This window comes from Echinops telfairi, unplaced genomic scaffold (genome assembly GCF_000313985.2).
Source record: "Echinops telfairi isolate 266 unplaced genomic scaffold, ASM31398v2 ScPeMD7_7410;HRSCAF=8448, whole genome shotgun sequence".
Taxonomy (NCBI): domain Eukaryota; kingdom Metazoa; phylum Chordata; class Mammalia; order Afrosoricida; family Tenrecidae; genus Echinops; species Echinops telfairi.
Window position 1 is genome coordinate 4,351,122 of NW_022111310.1, and position 21,839 is coordinate 4,372,960.

General features: G+C 48.1%; 1 protein-coding gene across 1 annotated transcript in view; it reads left to right on the forward strand.

Annotated features, from left to right (window-relative positions):
• NR4A3 (nuclear receptor subfamily 4 group A member 3) overlaps window positions 1-21,503 on the forward strand; it is a gene marked incomplete at its 5' end in the record, with an annotated part of 32,969 nt that extends 11,466 nt beyond the window's left edge. The window contains 3 exons of the mRNA XM_030887375.2: window positions 2,701-2,900; window positions 4,719-4,897; window positions 18,216-21,503. Coding sequence (XP_030743235.2) covers window positions 2,701-2,900; window positions 4,719-4,897; window positions 18,216-18,463 — 627 coding nt within the window. The remainder of the gene's footprint in view (window positions 1-2,700; window positions 2,901-4,718; window positions 4,898-18,215) is intronic.
• Window positions 21,504-21,839: the final 336 nt, after the last annotated feature.

The window sequence follows — 21,839 nt, forward strand, 5'->3', positions numbered from 1 at the left end:
GCTTGATGATCCAGCGCTTCCAATGTCAAGTTCAGTCTTTCTTGGGTGGAGTTTTGTTTTGTTTTCTGCTGACTCTCTGGGCATCATCAAATTCCTAGTGGCTCAGGCTAAATCCAGGTTGACTCCAAACTTCTGGACTATGAACCAGACTCAGACTCACCCCCAGGTGAATCCCAGAGGATCTAACTGGAGTCTGGAGCTGACCTGCTGGCCTTCTCAGCTGAACTTCACCATGGACAGGGCATCCCTGGGTTATGTAGGGACTATGCTATCCTGTGTGCAGGATGCATGAAATGTGAGCCCAGCAGGGAGGGGCAGAGCCCTGCCGAGCAAGCCCCCCATGGTGAAGGCCAAGCCAGAGAGTTCTGGTGGATCTGAGCTCACATTGGAAACAGAGAGGGGTGAGTTGCCAGCCATGGTCGTTCCAGGGAGTTCAGTGCACAATGGGTGGAGTTAGGTCCCAGTCGCAGGGAAAAGTTTCCATCCTTTACCTTTTCCTCTAAAAAATTAGAACTTTCTTCTTTTCAAATCTTACTGTTGAATCAGTGACAAATTCTAAGCAGTAGCATCTTATTTGGTGTAATTAAGAGCAGGTCAAATCAAGGCACACCAGAGCTGGAAGGCACCACAGGGATCATCTAGCCTGGGCTCTTCAAATTTCAGAGGCAGAAACAGACCCAGAGAGAATGAAAAGTTTGCCTGGAGCTGTGCCAGCGGCAGCTTGGAACCTACCCCATAAGACCTATTCTATTAAAGACTGGAGGTACATACAACAGTATCTCAATAACACAGGGTCCTCCCATAACAAATGGGTGCTAATTTGCATCCCACCCCCACCAAGTCATCATCGTGGTAAAGATGCTTTAGTGCAGCTAGAAGAATTCCTGTAATATGTCTTCGTGCATAGAAAGGTACAGTAAATACGAAGACAAGCATCTGATTACATGACATCCACTACAAGCCATACGTCCCCAACTGCTCTGACTTACATACAAATTAAACCTGAAGACAGCTTCAGGAATGGAGCTCATTCGTATTCCGGAAAGGGCCTGTATCATCTTTCTAGATTCATCATCCTTCCTCAAGGAAGAAACTGTTTTGTTCCCAGTATTCAGAGCAAAACCCTCGCTCTACCAGAATCGTCAGACCCTGGCTAGAGACTTAGTGCTTGCTTGTACCTTACCTCTCGTAGGACCCAAGATCACTGTCAATGCTGGCCAACAGAGCCTTCTGTAGTGATTGAAGTGCTTGTTGTACACCTGTGCTGTCCAACACAGTGGCCATTGACCACATGTGAATATTGAGCACTTGAAAAATGGCTAGTGTGACCGAGAAACAACTTTATACTTGATTTAATTTTTTGTATTATCATTTTATTAGGGGCGCATACAAATCATCACAATCCATACATACATCAGTGTGTCAAGCACACCTATACACATGTTGCCATCATCACTCTCAAAATACCTGCTTTCTACTTGAGCCCTTGGTATCAGCTCCTCATTTTTGCCCTCCCTCCCTGCTCTCCCCTCCCCCTTGGACCCTTGGTAATTTGAAAATTATTGTTATTTTGTCATATCTTACACCGTCTGACGTCTCCCCTTACTCACTTCTCCGCTGTCCGTCCCCCAGGGAGGAGGTTATATGTAGACCTAGTAATCTGTTCTCCCTTTCTCCCTCATCTTCCCTCTACCCTTCTGATATCACCACTCTTACCACTGGTCCTGAGGGGTTCATCTATCCTGGATTCCCTGTATTTCCAGTTCCTATCTATGCCAGTGTACACCCTCCAGTCCAGCCGGATATGTAAGGTAGAATTGGGATCATGATAGTGAGGGGGAGGAAGCATTCAAGAACTAGAGGAAAGTTGTATATTTCATACCTGATTTAATTTAATTAAGTCAAATAGCCATAAATCCCAGGTCTAGTGGCACACATCTCCCTGGGCTCTGTCAAGAACTCCTTTCCCACCCCACCCCGCCCCCGATTTGTTTTATAGCAAGCAAAAGCCCTTCTCTCCTCCTATTGGTTGATTCTGTGATTCTCCAAGAATGCCTAAGATTCACCTGGCAGCTTGGAAAGAACAATTTTCTGGGTGGACACGGAGTTTCTAGGAGTGGAGCTCATTGTCACATCTTGTGAGCTCCCAGGGATTGCTGAGCGTGCTGGTTCAGGGGCATGATTCTGAGAACCACTGACTGGGTTCAGCGACCTTTGGGGAGCAAGCTGTGCCAGGATGAAGTAAGAAGACCCTGGGGGCCCACTTTCCACCTATGCCAGGGGCAGTGACTCTTCATCTTAGCTGCCTTCTGGAATCAGCCTGGGGAAGCCTTTTAATCCCTGGTGCCCAGGCCCCACCTATCAGCTGCTGCATGGGGATCTTTGAGAGGAGGAGGAAGACATGTGCTTTTTAAAGTTCCCTAGGTGATTACAGTGCACCGTCAAGGTCTTGAAAACCACGATATGAGAGGGATATTAACATATCTCCTGGCAAGCTGACACAGAGTAATTCGCTCTATTTGTGTCCTGGGGTCCTTGTGAGAACTGGATGAGACAGGGGAGGTGAAGGAGTGTTACGAACTTCAGGACCTAAAAGTAAAGATGTGGGCATTCACGGGGTTGGGCCATGGTTTGCAAAGGCTGCCGCTCTCCCATTGGGTGCGGATCATAACGTGGCTTTTTATGTGGTTTTCACCCTAGTACTGTTCCACGGACCAGGCCGCTGCAGGCACGGACGCTGAGCACGTGCAGCAGTTCTACAACCTTCTGACTGCTTCCATTGACGTCTCCAGAAGCTGGGCAGAGAAGATCCCAGGATTTACTGATCTCCCCAAAGAAGATCAGACGTTACTTGTAGAATCAGCCTTTTTGGAGCTGTTTGTTCTTAGGCTTTCCATCAGGTAATCCCCAGGATTCCATCTTCCTTCCATCCGTCCACTGGTCTCATATGGACCCATCCTTAGGAGAAAACTGAGGCTGTTTCCTCCTGTAGAGACTTGCAGTCTTAGGAATCCTACACAGACAGGCTTGCTATGTGTCTGATTCAACTTGAAAGCAGTGGGTTTGGTAACGAACTCTGTAGGTGTTGAACTACACCTGCTGTGTACCAGTCCCTGTGCATAGGCTGTCAAACCCTTTCTCATTCTCACAGAAATCCTTATTGTTGCTAGTTGCTGTTCAGTGAGGCCCCTGGCTCTGGAGACCCTATACACAAGGAAATAACCCCCTGCCTGGAGTTGCACCAGTCTCATTGTCAATTACAGGTCAGACTGTTGTGATCCTTAGAGTTTTTAGTCACTCATCTTCATAGTAGAATGCCAGGCCTTTATTCTTAACCCATGCTACTCCGGCAGCTCCATTGAAACCCATCCAGTGCCAGCAACATGTAAGCCTTTGCTGACTGGCAGGTGCATTAGACAAAAATCAAACTTGGGTCTCCTGCTTGGAAGGCAAGAATTCTGCCGCAGACTATAATCCAGGAGTAGTCCTTAGAATCCCTGTCCCGTAGAAAAGGAAAAGGAAACCCAGAGAGACTCGAGGAGTACCCAGGGTCGCACAGCGAAGAGGTAATATCCAACCAGGAGCTGGAAAAAAGCCATTGTAGAGTGATAGACCCATCAGCCTCGACAGCCAGGGCTTCTTTGACCAGGGAAGAAGGAGGTGATGGTGGCCATAATCTAAACCCTCAGGAAACACAGCCCCACTGCTAAACACAGACACGCGAGTGCAAAACAAGGACACTTGTTGCTGTAGACCACTTCCTAGATTGCGATTGGACTCTGACACTTGCAGGCGAGGTGATTTTAAAGTCTGTGCAGTGGTGTTGTCCTGTCTGGCCTCAGGCCTTACCTGGATGAGACTGAAGGGTGTCTTGGATAAGGACCATGAAAGGGGATGACCTCATGTGTGTTGCAAGAGAGATGGTGCCCTGGGCTGCCACTCCTCCAGGCCCTGTTCCAGGCCAAGCCAGTCACTGACTCTGGTATCAGAGAGCAGCCGCCCCAGGCCCAGCTTCCTCTGAGCCCACTCTCCCAGGAAGTTAGCAAAGGTGAGCCAGTGGTGGTGATATATCCCCAGGGGCTGAGTCTTGTCCACTGGCAGCTGTCTGGGCCTTTGTCTGCATCATGCTGGCTTCCGAATGCTGACCCCGACCATTTCACTTCCTGTGCCTTGAATTGTCTGGTTGGCTAGACTTTTCTAAAGTGTCCCTGAACTCAGAGGGATTTGGGCACAAGAGACCCTCGGACACAGAGCTGAGGTCAGGCAAAAGACTTGATCAAGCTGTTGATGGTTCAAGGCACCATGTGCCTTCGCATCGACAGGCAGGACGGCTTGGACTCTTGAGGGGGTTTGCAGAAACTAGTGGTGAAGAGGAGTCATGGTGGTGCAGTGGGTACGAGCTAGCAGTTTGAAAGCACCCGCTGCTCCCTGGAGCAAAGACGAGGCCTTCTGCTCCAGGAAAGGGTTGCAGCCTCCGAAACCCCCAGGGACAGCTTGGCCCTGTCTTCTAGCACCACCACAAGTCAGAATTGACTCGATGGCAGTGAGTTCATTTTGGGTTTTGTTTTCTAGTCCCGGAGGAACTTGGGCTGTCACAGAAGCCGACAACGTTTCGCTTCTGCTGGGCTCTTCTGGGGTGGTGGAAGGGTTTGTACTCGATGCATGAGCAAAGCAGATTTTAATCTCTCCACTTCCGCCCCCACGCCATGGCCTTCCAGGTCGAACACCGCTGAAGATAAGTTTGTGTTCTGCAATGGACTTGTCCTACATCGACTCCAGTGCCTTCGTGGATTTGGGGAGTGGCTCGACTCCATTAAAGACTTTTCCTTCAATTTGAAGAGCCTGAACCTTGATATCCAAGCCTTAGCCTGCCTGTCAGCACTGAGCATGGTCACAGGTAAGCCCCACCTCCTACCTCTCCTGGGGAAAGGCAGGCCGGCCTGGGCCTTCACACACCACGACCCGAGGAGACGGCGCGAGCTGCGCTGAGTTCTGCTAAGTTGAACCGCGTTTCAACAAGAACACCTACCCCTGCAAGTTGCCGCTTCAACATTTTAAGAAAGAGGATCCCTCCTTGGCAGGGTTATCATGGTGAGCAGAGCCTGTCAATCTGTGATTTTCACAGAGAGATCCAAAGGAAGGCGATCTGTTCTTGCCATGCAGAGGTAGTGAGCCCTGACCCCGCCACCCGCCTCCCCAGTCCTTGACTAGAGACACAAGGAAAACTCAAAGAGACACACACAGATAATGCAGCCTGGTCTCAGAAGCATGATTAACTGAAAACTCAGAATTAAAACGGATGTGTTTGTTCAGAGTACAAATGGTCCCTCTCGGCAGACTTGAAGCGCATGATCCGTAATACACAGTCAGCAAATACAAAATTGCTTTGGATTAGATGATTTCTCTCCCCCCAAATGTCTCTCCCCCTTCTTAATTTTTTGAAGAAAAAGGATCCTAAGTCCGTGGAGGGGCAGGGAGAGAGAAAGCCGTGTCTCTTGAGAGGGAAGACCCTCTGTCCTTGGCTGCCCTAAGGAGCCCTGGTGGCACTGTGGAGTCATGTCAGGCTGTTAGTCACAAGGCCAGCTGTTCAAACCCACCCACTGCTCTGCAGGAGAAAGGTGCTGCTGTCTTCCGCTCTAAAGATTCACAGGCTCGGGAACCCTAAGCCCAGCAGGGTCAGGATGACTCGTAAGCATCTCGCCGGCCGTGGGTTGTGGTTGGCATGAAACCCTTGGGTGGTACAGATGGCTGACACACTCGGCCGCTATTAAAAGGTTGCGCGTCTGAGTTCATTCAGAAGTGCCTTAGAAGAAAGACCTGGCAATCTACAAAAAAAAACAAAAAACCAGCTATTGAAAATGCTCTAGAGCACACGCAGGGCCAGCGGCACCTCGGGGACATCTGGTTCTGTGGCTGCCGTGGCCCCAGCTCCCACTGCCCCTTCCCACCTTCAGAGTTCCCGGTGGAATTCTAGCCCTTGAGGTCTGCCAGGGGAATCGATGACACAGAGATCGGGGAGAGGCCCAGAAGAGGCTAGCCAGGCCTGGGGCTCCCCACCATGCTTTCCGTCAGAACCAGGCTCAGGTTCGCTGCCAGCTCAGGTTTGATACATTCTCCATGGAGGTCTCGAGGAACCGGGTGTATCCCATGGCCTAGTCAGCCCCTTCTTCCTGATGCATCAGAAATGTGTGTTGGTGTGTTGTTTCCACACGACGTCTAGGGACTGGTTTACACAGAGGCAAGGAAAAGGGAGGGTGCTGTAAGGAAGAGTTGCACGTGGCACCTGCCTTCCTCTGGGTCTCTCGTCTGAGAGAAAGAGCTCTCTTCTTTGGATAGGAGGTGCCAGGAGCCCTGCTGGGTGTGGTGGTCACATGTTGGGCCGCTACCGGCAGGGTCAGCAGTTCGAGACCACCAGCTGCTCCACACAAGAAGGATGAGGCTCTCTAGTGCCATAAAGATGTAGAGCCTCAGAAACCCAAAGGGGGGACGTGCTCATCCTGAAGGGTGCTGTGTCGGAGTCAACTCGTGGTAGTGGGTGAGTGAATGCGTGGGAGCCGCGGACATCTATACAGTGAGCTTCTCCCAGGGAAACTTCACCCTCGAAACGCGAACGTATGATGTTTGCTGAGTTTGAGATTTATATCTTAACGAGATTAATATAGAGCCAGCTTTGACTTTCTGTGAAGGAGACTGCATGGTCACATCTCTGTGGAGACGGAGCGAGCGCTCCAATGGCTGCCATGTAGTGTGGCGGCAGCGGCCATGGGCAGGATGTATCAGGTGCTGGGAGAACCTGGGGGCGGGAGGGGGGAATGTCTTTGAAAAAGAGAGAACATGAGTTGGTTTGGAATAAATGCATAGGGTGTCTCCGGACTGAGAAGGCCGAGGTGAGAATTCCAAGCCGAAATGACAGATGTGACAGAGCCATGGGCAGGATGGCAGTTTGCCTTGAGTTTCAGGAAGGAAATGGTAGGGAAGAGGGGCAGTGAGAGAGGAGTCTGGCAGGAAGTTACCCTGAACGCACTGAGCCCCCCCCCCCCCCCCGAGGGTTTTGGACTGGGGACGGATCCTCCCGGCTAGACAGGTGGACCCTGATGGCTGGCTTGGGGCACAAAATAGAGCAGGAAAGAGACCGATAGGAAAGAGGCCCAGCCCGGGTGAGAGCTGTGGTTTCAGAGGAGGCCCAGAGGCCTACAGCTTTCTCTGTTTTACTCTCCAAGCGGAAATTCATAGACAGCCACGGGCCAGGGTATATAAGGGCCTGGGGATCCCAGCCTCGAGCCATCAGGCCATTGGACGCAGGCCAGAGTGGGGAGTAGGAGAAAGGAGAGTGTCTGGTGTTTCTCTGCCCCCCACCTCCATTTGCTCTGTGTTCTTGAACAAGCCCCCACCCTACCCTAGGCCTAATCTGAGCATGTGTGTGTGGCAGATTAGCTGGTTGGTTTGGGGGAATGAGGAACTGCCCAGCCTGCCGTCTGCTTCTCTGGAGACTCGCTGGGGGAGGAAATCATTTGGCATGGCAGAAATAGCAGGGCCTTCGATTCTGGCACCCACACGCTTTAATCCGGGGTCCTGCATTTAACAATCACATGCTGTTGAATCATGTGATTCATTTCCCTGAGCCTGTAGTTTTCCCATCTGGAAAACAGGGATAGCACTATCTATTCCAGGGAACGGCAGTGGAGACTAGAAGAAATTAGGTTTAAACTGATCGTGGTAGCAATTGTACAATTCTGCTTGACGTGATTGAACGATGGAATGAGATGCTATGTGTATCAACTCCCAACTAATAATAAAATAAATAATGAATGGACAGGCATTTCATGGTTCCTGGCTCGAGAGATTCAGTATTTTCACGATGGCAACTGGTTCATAAATCCAATGTAATGCCGTCAAAAAAAAAAAAAGTTGGGTTTGTGAAGTAGCCAAACTAGGCCCTCCATCTGCCCCCACACCCCCTTAAAGTGACAGTGCCAAGACTCCTTCACATGATGCTCGCCTTCCCCTCTCCCTTGCGAACCCCCGGAGGACCCGCCATCAGACTGGGGGCAGGAGGGCACAGGGTGGTGGCTTTAGGAGGCAGTGTGTGGTGCGTAGCTCCTGGGTGCTTGAGAGAGGGACTGAAAGAGGAGAACGATGTTAAGTCATTCAGCCTTCCCTTCCAAACTGCTTGCTATTGTCAGCTTCCCACCCCACCCAGCCTCCCACCCCCCACCCAGCCCCCCATCATTCCTGTTCCTGCCCTCATCCCTGTCAGCCTGTGCAAGCAGGCTGTTCCAGGCCCTCTTCCTCGCCTCCCTCCCTCTGCAATTTGCTGGCTGGGAGGGGGCTTGCCAGGTGTGACAGCATCCGGAAGTGGCAGAAAAGGGGACTCCAGGGCAGCAGCAGTCTGCATGGTTGTGGGTATTAATTTCCATCAGACTACGGGCTCCCATCCAACCGTGGACTTCTGATCATGCTCCGTGGGTCGCCATGTGTGTCGGTGGACGATCCGGTGGGCCCAAGGCCCAGCCAGTCCATCCCCAGCTCACCTGCCCCTTGAGCTCAGAGAACTCACCAAAGGGGAAGGGAGTCTAGACATCTAACCCATCTTGCTCCCAGGAAAATCATTAAGACTCTAGACAGAACTGGTGGTTTGCACAAACGTGGTCTTTTCTCTCTCGTTCTTTTTCCTCCTCCTGCCTCCTCTCGCCACGGCCCTCATGGAAAACTCGGGGGTGACCTGGGGCAGGAAGTGGTTTCTTCAGCCCGCTCTCCTTTCCTACGATGAGCAGGGAGTTCCCCGCTGTCACAGCTTTCAAATGTGCGGTTTTGTTTCAGGTCCCCAACTCCTCCGTACTCACCATTCCCCTTTGCCACCACCCTGGCATGGAAATAACAGAAAGGCTTCGCTTCTGATAAGGAGCCAAGGTAGCCCTACGTGTCAGGTGTTGGGACCAGGCTGCACAGGAGGGTGGGGGGAAGCACGATGCTGTCTGCACTGATCAAGATCGACAGTCTCAGAAGCCACTTGATGGCACTGGGTTTGGTTTGCGGGAATCCATTTTGCTTTTTCACTTTTGTTTTTGTGTTTTAACTTCTGAAGGGTGCCAAAGAGGGAATGTCTAGTTGTAGTTCATTGTGCTTAATAAGTAAGAACCCCAACAAACCAAAATTCAATGGGGATAAGTATCCATTCCATAAATAAATATTGAGGGTCTACGATGTACCAAAGAGCTCTGGTGACACCGTGGAGTGAGCACCGGGCTGCCAACCTCAAGGCCTGTGGTTCAAACCCCACCAGCAGCTCTTCAGGAGAAAAATGGACTGTCTGCACCCATAAAGATGTAAAGATTCACAGTCTCGGGAGCCTATAGGCAGTTCTACCCCGCCTGCCCTGTGTGTTGGCTGCGTCAGAATCAGTGTGATGGCAGAGCCATGTACCGAGCACTGTGCTAGTCTCAAAGGATGCAAGGATGAGCCATGAGTGAGTTCTGCCATCAGGAACTGTGTGGTGAACTCAGAAGTTACGTATAAATCAGTAGCATGCCCGTCCAGTGTGCGTGATGTACAGTAATTAGTCCTCAGGTACTTAAAAGGGAAATTTTCCATAAAGAAGAAGTCTGGAGTATTCTGAGTATTGCGAGGTTTTTGTGTGTGTGTTTTGTTTTTGGAGTAAAACAAGGAGATAGTGGGAGTCATGAATGGCCCCCTAGAGGTTGGCATTGGGGTATGGAGGGGGAGAGAGGAAGAAGGAAAATGACCTTGCTCAGGGAAACTTGGCAGGATGGTGTCGTTTTAACAACTAAATGAAAGTATGGGATTGAGAGATCTGAGTTCCAGAAGCCTTCCCCCTATCAGTTCCTAGCTGTGGAATCTTGGGCAAGTTCCTTACCTCCTCAGAATCTCAGTTTCCTCATTTCTCGTCGTGATAATGGAAGCAACTCCACACTAGCCGGCTCCCACTCTGGATAGTTCTGGTTGTAGAGGGCAGGTTCCCCCCATAGAGAGCTACTGCTGTTCTCAGTGCTGCCTTTCAAGTGCAGGTGCTCTCCCACGTGGCCCGGGGCAGAGAGTGAGGGGCCCCCAGCAGCGTGGTGGAGGAGAAGCATCTCCTTGGCCCACAGGATGGCAGTGACCCACTCCTTGGGCAGGTTTCAGAGCACAGGCCAGCCCAGCCTCAACAGTGCCATGGTGGCTGAGTTTCAGTGCGAGTTTATGGTCAAGAGTAAATAAGCCAGCGTGTACTTTGCATAGAACAGGATGCCAGACAAGCAGCCATTCTTCTGACCCTGAGATGTTGTGGGCCCAACACACATTTGCCAGAAGTCCTTCTTTCCAAGAGCCCATGAAAATGTTCACACACCCCTACGATTGTATATGCCCACACATTGTATTAAGTCATTTCTTTATGCCTTCCGGTTCTAGCGAGACTGGGGTTTCTTAAGGGCAGTCGGAATTTTATTCATCCTGATAATTACTTTAGCATTTAATAGTGTCTGACACATGGCAAACACTGGCTGAATGAATGAGCTAATTGTGACTATCAGAAAGTCTCCCAAATGAGGAAAATCAGAATTAATTATTTTTCAACTATCACATTGTTATTAGAAAACAGACTGAATTCCTGGGAATGGCCTAATTTAAATTCAGATTAATTCAGTAAATATTTATTGAGCATCTGCTATGTGCCAGGCACATAATCCCTTACCCTCCGGGAGTTTGTGGCCTCATTGGAGAGAAAGATGGACACACCGTCTAATAAATCACTCAGACACAGGCTGGGCCGAGATGCACAACCAGCTTCCGCCCAGGCTGCTGGTCATCCGGTAGTTTCCTATGTGGCCTGGGCTCCGGGTCCCCAGACTCTGCCCACCAGGAAGAGAGGCCTGACCTGAGATGGAAGAGTGAGATGCTGGCACCAGGAAGCCGTGCTTGCTTGAGTGAGACACACTCTTTGTCCAGGAACCCGCTCCTCCCCTCCCACTAGCTCGCAGTGCAGTGGTGACCCTGTGCTGGCTTGTGCTCGAAGACTTGCGCAGGAAGAGACCCATCACCGTCCTGTTGCAAGGAGAGGCTTCTCCTCCATCCCGCTGCTGGTGACCACGGTCATCTCTTTGCTCACTCGCCGCCATGAGGAAGGGCATTTGTCATTTCTTGAGTGGACCCAAAAGGCCAAACTGGGGAGGCAAATTGTAGCTCAATATAAGGCAAACCTTCTGACGGTCCGATCTATTCCAAATTGTAACCAGCTGCCTGGGCTGGGTGAGTTGCTTCCTTGGGGAGGAAGAGCCGGAGTTCAAGCATTTTATGGGAACAAGGCTTGACAAGAGCAGAGCTTCTCAGGTTCATGTGCATGTGAATCCCTTGGGGATCGTCTTCAATTGCAGACTGATTCAGCAGGTCCTGGGTGGGGCCTGAGAGTCTGCATTTCTCTCAAGCTTCCAGGTGAAGTGAGGTCTGCTCGCCCTTTTACCACCACACTGCACTCGCCGGGGACAAGGACACCTGGCAGTAATTGGTATTCCATGAAATTCAGTAATATGTCTGTTATCTAAAAATACTTGGTGCCAGGCATTGTGCCAAATGCCTCACATATGTTATTTTGTTTATTTTGGTTTGATGAAGATAATTGGGAAGTACCTGAGGCGAATTATAACGGAGATCACAAACAGGAGGCCATTTAAAGGGTGTTAAAACGATCCAGGTAACAGATCGTGAAGACCTGGTCCGGACACTGATGAGGCCGGGTGCTGAAGAGAAACTTGTGGGTTGCAGATGTACATTGCTCACTGCACTGGTGAGGAGGAGGTTGCTAAGGGAGAGGAGAGGAAAGAAGAGAGGATGAGGAAGGTAGCGTGTTCAGGAATCTCTAAATTGGTACTGGAAATGAGGAAAAGTATCCTTAGGGGAGGGGACGAGCAGGGAGTAGAAAAGACAGATCCCATTGTGGTGGAGTGAGCTTGAGAGAACCCAATTGAGAACTGTGAGGAGGAAGGACGTGGCTTCTCGGCGGCAGCCTGTGCTCCCAGCAGCTAAAGTGAGCCCTGGGAGCACCACTGGATGGGACTGAGCTGCCCTTTGCGAGAGCAGCTGCTCAGAGATGTCAGAGTTGAAGGTGTGGGGGCAGGAAAGACAGAAAACCCTCTCAGACATTTGCCTTTAAAGAGAAGAAGGAAAAGAAAAAATACTAAGGTTGATAAGGATCAAATAGACTCCCTGCGTGCGTGTGTGTTGTGATTTGGGTGAACGTGTCCAGAGGAAATTGGTTTTCCAGTCAACCATTCCTGCACGTTTTGTTCTGTGACATTGACCGCAGTCCCCACAATGCAACAGCCCTCTTCCCACTGCTTCCTTGTGTGCACCTTCTCCATCCATCATTGCTTCTCACCCTTCCTTTCCTCCTGAGCTGTATCCCTGGGCAAATGCTCCCTTTTGATATTGTGCAGTTGACTCTTCTAAAGGAGCCTGTACGTACCTCCTTGGTGTTGTACTCATTCACTTTGTAGGCCTTTCCATCATTTGGATGAAGCTTGGGCCATAGGATTAAGTGTCCGAAGGCTGTCTTAAGATCTTAGTCTCAGGGTTTCAACAGTTTCTGTCAGACCATGAAGCCTGCTCTCTCTCTCTTTCTTTCTTTCTTTTTTTTTAACGATTTTAAGTTTTGTTCCACATTTTTTCTCCCACTCTACCTAGGATCTGTGATGATCCCTTTCAGAACGTCAGTAGTGGTCTCGGGGTTGTGGAAGCTGGGGTTCACGTGGGCAGTGTGTCCTCTGGACTAATTGGTTCCCTATCTTCGATTTTCTTCACTCTCCAGATAAGTTTTTTAATGTAATTTTTAGGCTGAGGGAGAGGTGAGCAGTGAATGGATAGAGGAGGAAGCAGTAGGCGAGAGGGCAAATGAAAGACACAACAGAGGGAGTTGGCAGCAAAGGCAGGAAGGATCGAGCACTCAAGTCAGGAGCGCTTTCTCTGGAAGCGAGAGAAGACAGGATGAGAACAGAGATGGAGAAGAGGGAGGGTGACCCAGTGCAGGCATGCCTGGTCCAGTTCACTGCAGATCACTGCCCCTCTTTCATTGAGGAGAAAACTCAGGCCCAGGAAGGGGAGCTGGCTTGTCTGAGGTCCCACAATGAGTTGATGGTACAACTGGAATTATAACTTCGCTCTCAATTCTCCACTCCAGGTCTCCGAGGACCACACCAAAATAGGTTCACCAGGGATTCAGACAGAGCAGGATTTGCAATGTCTAATTCTCCTGCCATCCAGTCAAAGTGCCTGAAAACACAGGTGTTTCAGATGCTTGGCGGCCCTATATAGATCAGACCAGAACTGTGCTCCATAAAGTTTTTAGTGGTTGATTTTTCAGAAGTTTATTGTTAGCCCTTTCTTCTGAAGTGTCCCTGGGGGGAAATGGGGGCTTGAACCTCCCACCTTTAACAGCTGAGTGCATTAACCATTCCTACCACCCAGGGCCTTTTTTGAAAATGCAGGATTAAAATGCCACATTTTTCTGACTTCTTGGAAGTTTGATGGCTCCTTTCGGATTGTCTCAAGGTCTTCACTGTTCTTTGCTTCTCAATGACTCCAAACCTGTACATTTATTCTGGATAACCAACACTAAACCCAAACTCACTGCCACAGAGTCCAGGCTGACTCATGGCAAACCTATAGGACAGGGTAGAACTGCCCCTGTGCATTTCTGAGACTATAGCTTTTCATGGGAGTAGAAAGCCCCATCTTTCTCTTGTGGGACACATTGGTTCTAATTGCTGACCTTGCAGTTAGCAGCCCAACACGTGACCTCCCACCACCTGGGCTCTACTGGCAACCAACACATTTAGAACATGTTTAATAGGCTGGCACAGGCCCTTGGCCACCCCCAAGCTCCCATTTCCTTTAAGAAATCGTCATTGGGTGCCTGCCACGTGCTTGGTTTGATGCTGGAGATACAATGGCAGGCACATGCATTTCCATCAAGGAAGCAGGCCCCAGTCCACGGAGAGCCATGATTACAAACCATGTTCTATCCCGCAAGGGAAAGAATCGAGTGCCACAGGAGAACATGGCTGAGGTTGGAGAGAGCAAGGGACACTTCCTTGAAGAGTATGTGACCTAAGATCTAAAAGATGGGGAGGCTCTTTGGCTAATGAAGAAGAAATCCATGAGCACAAACCTGGTGCCACCATGGGTTATGCGTCAGGCTGCTGACCACACTGGAAACCCCCATCTGCTCCATGAGAGAAAGATGAGGCTTTCTGTTCCCATAAAAAATTCCCCTCTCGGAAGCCCACTGGAGCAGTTCTCTTGTGTATAGGGTTGCTATGCGTCAGAGTCTACCGGAGGCCAGTGAAAACTGTGAGTGGAGACCCAACTAGCTCTTCCACTCCATCTCTCTTCCTCCCCTCCTCTTTCTTCTCTTACTCTCCTTTTCACTCCCTCTCTCTCTCAGCAGCGATGCCCATGGCATGGGTAGCTAAGAGATGCACCACTCCAAGTGTTTTTAGGTCTTGACCCCACACACAAGTTGGGAGTGTGTTCTCTTGTGCGTCTCTTTGGTTCCCTGCTCTAACCCCCCTGGCTGTAGTGTTGTTTGGCACTGAATAGGTGCTCACTAAATATTTGTTGGGAGAGTTCATTGGTTCATGACCTGGGTGATGATTAACTGAGTGTATATGAAGTTGGAGAGAGTGCTAGGGAGGCTGAGATCATCTGTGGAGAAGAAGGAACCCTTCAACAATTGGAAGCCGTTGAAAATGGAAAGCGGCCTGGTAAAATGCAAATATAGCAGGACTCAGAGTGAAAGAAATTTTAACCTTGGGCAAGTCACTGAATTTCTGAGGCCTGCTTAGCCTTCTTGCTTATTAAAGAAAGACCAGCTTTGCCCGGCCTAATTCATGGGATTGCTTAGAGGGCGACATGGCATCCTCTAAGTAAAAGTATGCTATGAAAAGCTATTAGATGCATTTGTATGAAGAGTGTGAATGAGGAATCCCCTTCCCTGTCTGGTGCTAGACTCTCCCTGTGGTCATCCTGTAGCAGAGGGTCTTGTCTTGGGCAGGATTTGAACTAAATGACTCATGGCCCTTCTCGGCCATATACATTCTGAACATGACTCATGAATCCATCACGAACCATCCCTAGAAGTTGTCTGTTAAAGCTTGAAATCCGCAATGATCGAGGCAACATTCAGAAATATTGGATAAAATTGTGTTTAGACCACAACACAACAAATCCCCAGAAGCTTGCCTTGTTCCCTGGCGAGCGCACTCCCAGCTTCTCTGTGTAATAATCTCTCCGGAGGAGGAAGGTTCACGTGTTGCATCTCCTCCCTCCCACCCCAGAAGTTAAGGTTCTCTGTTTGTATAGCAGTCCTACAGCCATTTCCATCAAGAAGCCGAAAAGGAAGTGGGTGGAGGGTGGGCCGTGAAAGAGGGTCCCTTAAACTAAACTGTCAATGATTGGGGTTTTAAAGAATTTAATAATTCCTGGGAAGGGCCTAGACACTTAGCGACTCCCTGGCATTATGAAAATCTTGCTGACTGTTGGCAGCGGCTTGCCTGGAGACCAAATTCTGTCTCAGCCCTTTCTGGAAAAAAGAAAAGATGCCACAAATCCAGTAGCAGTTCAGAACAACAAAGAAGGGTGGAGGTGCCTCTGGCTTCTGACAGGAGTGTCTCTGAATTCCTCGAGGAATTCCAGGCCGAGGCTGGATCCAGCTGGCAGGCAGTATCGATCTGCACTTGAATTCCCTGAATAAATAATGGTTGCCATAGTTATTGAGCAGTCAGAACTGGTTGGAGAGCAGGGAGAACTCCAAGCACCTTCTGTGAGTTTGGCCATGAGAAGGTCGGGTGACAAGCTTCTGCAATCAACCCCCTCCCGAAATCCAGCCAACACAAGACTCAGATTCTTCACCCTGATAACAAACATGGAAGCTTCTGGTGTTTGTTGTCAGCGGAAAGGCAGGGGTGCTTAAATGCATGGATGGATTTGTATTCTGGGAAAAGCCACTCTCTTAGGTTATGAGCCTAGGTCGCTGTTTCTCAATATTAATAGAATTTAGTGTTAACAAGAAGATTGTTGGATCGCATTATCGCTACACTGTACCTTTTACCATTAAAACAAAAAGAACTAGAGGGCTGCACCAGGGTCCAGATTTCAGCTTGTTCTATTTAATCATTGTTTATTGTGCCAACAACCCAAGCTGGAAACTTTCAAAGAAAGGAGCAAAAGCTAACCAACAGCCTCTGCCCCCAAATATTTTCATTTGTCCGTTTCCTTTCATCCTTGTCTATATGCAGAACTAATTTTTACATAGATACAATCACAGCTTAGATAACATGTAGCATTCTACTCCTCAGTCAGTAGTACAAGTAATTTCCCATGCTGCTGCATAGTCTTCCTGTGTGTCCTTTCCCATGTCTACAAGACATCCATGGATCCTTATTTCCTGAAATGTTGTCTCGGTTCTGCAACTTTTTCTTTGTTTCCAGGCTTTTTTGATTGGCGTCTGTTTTGCTTGGGGTTTTGTTTTTATGTCATGGATCAGGCTGCATCAAATATCTTCACGCATGCAGTTTTATTCTTCCGTTGAACTTTTCCTTTGCTAAATTCCCAAGAGTGGGATTTCTTGGTCAGAAGCTAAGCACATTTTAAAGCTCTTGAAATGTACCAGATGTGCAATCTACTTTTTTTTTTTTTTTAAGGAAGGGGTGGGGACCTTGAGATAGAACACCACTGCAGACAGGAGTTTTCTTCACGAGATTTCTTGGGTGCTTTATCTGACTGAGACCTGGGACGATCTATGCAGCAAAGATAAACCACTGCCGACAGCCTGTGCCTAGCATGATGAGCTGTTCCCCAGAGAAAGCGAGGAGCCTGGTGACATAGTGCTTACTTGTTGGGTTGCTAACTGCGAGGTCGGCAGTTTGAAACTACTAGCCGCTCCTCAGAAGAAAGGGTGTTCTACTCCCTAAAGTGGCAGTCTCAGAAGCTCTCAGGGGCAGATCTACCCTGGCCTTTGAGAGAGAGAGAAAGAGAAAAGCTATGCGCTGGCTTAGCAGGTTACACATTGGTCTGTTAACAGCAAGGCCAGCAGTTTGAACCTACCAGCCACTCAGCAGGGAAAAGATGAGGCGTCTTTCCCCATAAAAATTTACTGTCACAGAAACCCACAGAAACAGTTCTGCCCTCTCGGATCCGTCTGAATTGGAATCGGCTTCATGGCAGTGACGTTTATTATTATTATTACTATTATTGCCTTCTGCTTGGTCCTGCTACTAGCCATGTGTCAGCCACTGTCTTAGGGGCACACAGTGCCAGGTGCGTCCGTGGCATCCTCTGAGTTGAGGTTTACAGCAACTCCCGGAGGTCGGCTTGATCCTAACCCTCACTGTCCCCTAGAATCTACTGGATAACATGGAGACACATGGAGAAGGATGAAGAAGGAAACCAGTGACCTGGTCTGTGTCCCACCCGATCATCTCCATTTTCTCACGGAGGACATGGCGCCTTAGAGAGTTTGGGTCACGTGGTGTGGTCTTCTGACCTCCAAGTTCATGCCCTTTGTTCTGTGTTAGGTTGTGTTAGATGATGCACCTGCAAATCACAGGACACGGAGGTGTTGCCGGGTCTTTTCATGGTTACTCCTGACTCTGAAACCTCTTGGGGGTTATTAAATCCAATCTCCATCCACGATAGCTTAGCCTAGAGAGGGAAGAACTGACTGACGACATCATGCACAAATAGACATCCACAGAGCATGTTGGGGCAGCCCTTGCATTAGCCAGCAGCTCCCACAGCCCCCACCGAGTGAGTCTGCTAAGACACAGTCATTAGTTCGTGGGCCAGCTGGCTGTGGTTTCCAGGACCCTTTAGAAGAGAACTTCGCTCATCTCCTGATGTGAGTTCTCATCCGGAGAATGTGTGCAAACGAATAGCCATGCTCTCGTTCAGCCGGTGTCACTGGGTGCCAGGAACGGAGGACCATGAATGAGGCATGGTTATTATCTCCATGATCAGGAAACTGAGCTCACCTGTGAAAAAGACGAGCAAGCTCGTAAGTGCCACAGGCCAAGGTACTGCCTGAAAATCAAGATCCTGCTCCAGGAGGGGGGGACCCCCTTGGATGTACAACATTCTCTTGCTCTCTTAAGGGTCAGACCTGGATTCAGGCCCGTCCAGGTGGAACTGCCTCCTAAACATGCCTTTTTTCCCCCATCCCTCTGCAGAACGACATGGGTTAAAAGAACCAAAGAGAGTGGAGGAGCTATGCAACAAGATCACAAGCAGCTTAAAAGACCACCAGACTAAGGGACAGGCCCTGGAGCCCACCGAGCCCAAGGTCCTGCGTGCCCTGGTCGAACTGCGCAAGATCTGCACCCTGGGTCTCCAGCGCATCTTCTACCTGAAGCTGGAAGACCTGGTGCCTCCACCGTCTGTCATCGACAAGCTCTTCCTGGACACTCTGCCTTTCTGAGCAGAAACCACAGGAGCAGGGAACCGCCTCGTGTGCTGGAACCTGCTCACCGTGCAGGGGCGGGATAGGTCTGGACACGTATCATGTCTGTCCTTCCTTAAGAGAAGATACAGCTCCTGGAGGAAACCAAGACGTTTTTCTGCCCTTCTGGCGCTCTTCCTTACAACCTAAAGCCAGAAAGCTGCAGAGTATTGTGTTGGGGTTGTGTTTTATATTTAGGCTTTGGGCGGAGGGTGAGGAGGGGGGGGAATAGTTCATGAAGGTTTTCTAAGAAATGGCTAACAAAGCACTTTTGGATGATGCTATCCCAGCAGGGGGTGGGGGGAGAGCAAAAGGATAATATAACTGTTTTAAAAACCCTTTTCTGGGGACTATAATTAAGAGTCGCTTTGTACTTACAACAAGAACAGCCAAGGGTTGGTGTGTCTTGAGATTGATCCCTGTAGTCTATCCTTCTTGTATCAAGGGCACGTATGTGGTGCAAACAAGGCAGGAATTCCCGTTTCTAAATTTTTTTCCATATTTTATTTTAACAAATGGTTAAAAAAAAAAAAAAGAGGGATTACCTACGAGTCCGACGTAGCAAAACAATTATGGCTGTTCCCTTCCATATCCAAGTGCAATTTTTAAAGTGCTGTCTTACTAGGTCTTGTTTATTAACTCTCCTTTATTTTATATGTAAATACAAAGGAGGCAGGCATGTTAGCAAATGACACGTGCTAATTTTTCTAGCAGAGGCTTTGTCCCCCTGCCCTTCTAGACCTCTTCTGAGGAATGGTCCAGTCAAGACGTTTAAGCCAATCTTGATGGAACCAGATCCCTGCCCTGACTGACCAGCTGTCCGGAGGGGGGACTCTGATGGATAAGATGGGTTGTGCACAACTGTTTGGGTTGCATTTTGTCAACCTCACCAGAGTTCCCTAAGCTGGATCTAGTTATGCCGACTGGCTGACTCACACATTCAGAAGCTGCCGGAGCATTCAGTGGGTCAGGCAAATATTTGATCCCTAGATGAGAGCATGCAGAAAAGTAGAAACTGGATCATCAGGGTAAACATCAGGGATTGTAAGGTTTTATATATATATACATATATATATAAATTTTAATTTTTTTCTATCAGTTAAAGACAAAAATTTTGGAGAAAAAGTCTTATTTAAAAAAATGTGACTACTAGAGAGGAGTAGTGGGCTGCGTTTCAACATTCCGTGTTCGTATTCCCTTTTGTATGTTTATACTGTTAATGCCATATTATTATGAGATGATTTGTTGCATAGTGTCCTTATTTGTATAAACATTTGTATGCACGGTATCTAGTGATAGCTTTGCCTGTATTTATTGCAAGACCACCAGCTCCTGAAAGCTGAGTTACAGAGTACTTACATGGGATGTTCACAGCAACTTGGAAACACCAAGTAGAAAAATTTTAAATATATATATATATATACACACACACATATATATGTATGTATATGTGTATATATATACATATATATAGCAGGTTACATATATATTTATAATGTGTCTTTTTATCAACCCTTTGTACAATAGATGTCACTTCCCGTGCAGTTATTTTATGGTTCATTTGCAGTGACTTTTAAGGCAGTACTGTTTAGCACTTTGATATTAAAATTTTGCTTATGTTTTGCTAAATTCAAATAATGTTTGAAGATTTTGCGGTCTAAAAATCTTTATATTATATACTCTGTATCAAATCAGACTATCTTTGGTCAGTTTTGCTAAGAAACAGACTTTGAATGTCAGACTAATGTCACAGTAGCTTTTGTTAGCTTTAAATCATTTTTGCTTTAGTTTTTTTAAAGAAAGAATAACAAGACTATGCTGTTTATATTATCATTAAATTATACAATCAAACAAATGCCAAATGAATTGCCTAATTGCTGCAGAGGATAACCCAGATAGGGAATCATAGATGTTTTGCTTTTTTTCTCCAGTCATTCTGATATTTGATCATGTATTATGTTTGTGTGAGCTTTTACAAAAGAGTGTTATTTTTTTATATTAAGAAGTGGGTTTGTTGGGATCTTGGAATGGTAGGCTTGGAAGGAGCCTGGCTTGTCAATTAGTCTAACCCCTCAGATTCATAGAGAAAAGAACTGGAGCCCAGCAAAGGGCAAGGGCACACCCAAGGTCAAAGCGGAGAACTACTTCCCCTTCCACTGGTCATTCTACTCAACGACTCTGCATTATAGGAAAACAGGCTTTTACGTATAACCGCTGACATTTACATGATACCTGAAGATAACCATGAGAAACATAGTACTTTTGCATTAACTTTTTGAGCTTATATGCAAACATAAAAAGCATTATTAAATATCAGGAAAGCTAACGTTTCATACAAGGTAGCTCCAGACCAAATTCAAATTGAATTTGAATAAATTAGAACGTTCGTGCATACATAACCCTCCCATGCACCATGGTCCTCGTTTTTGTCGTGTTTGTAAAGGAAAAACAAAAACAGCCCTAGAGAAGTGCTGTCACTTTTCGCTTTTACATCCATTCGATTTAAGGAAAAGACGTTTTAGCCGTGGTGTCTGTTGGTTGGAAGGAGTCAAGACCGTTGTTTGTTTGGGTTTGGGGTTTTCTTCAGTTGTAGTTCAGACACTGGAGCTGAACAGGACCACGATAGCCAGCGTGCTTCCACCTTCTGTAGTGAGCTCAACTAGGCGAGCCTACCGAGTCGTCCATCAGTTCCACTCGCCTGCGTTTTGTCTTAACGCTGACACACACGTTGTTTCAGAACGGACAACCACACTAGCTCGGCAGAGAACCAGAAAGAAAGCAGGTGATCTCCCCGGGCAGGCGAGCTCTCTCCGTGGGAACGTACCTTCTGCGGGCGGAAACCAGAATCCAGCAGTGGCTGGTGGAGAGCGCCTTGCTTTATTTCAGACAGCAGAGGGTTCCCAAGTTCATTGTTCCTCTAACGGCCTTGCTCTTTAGTGTGTGTTAACCTGTGGTTTGAAAGAGATGCTCTTGTACATTGACCATGTAAATTTACATGATTAAATTAAATGACATTTTATCAATGGCTACTGATGTGTTGAATACGCATGCTTCATTTAACCGCTTTCTCTTCCTGAGATCAAGGTTGATGTAGACTCCTAAAACGCATCCCAAAATGAATTTTTAAAAAAAGGGTGGGGGGCTGAAAATGAACAGGCGTTGCGATTTGGAAATAGATTAAACCTCACCGATCGGGAAGAAGAGCAGGCTACTTTCAATAAGCATTTATTGAATACACCCTGTGGATAAAGCCCTGCTGTGCTTTGAGGAAATCCAGACATGCACATAAAACCTCATTTTTCTCTGAATTGCAGATAACTGCACTGTCGCTGATAATGCAGCACCTCCAAGTATG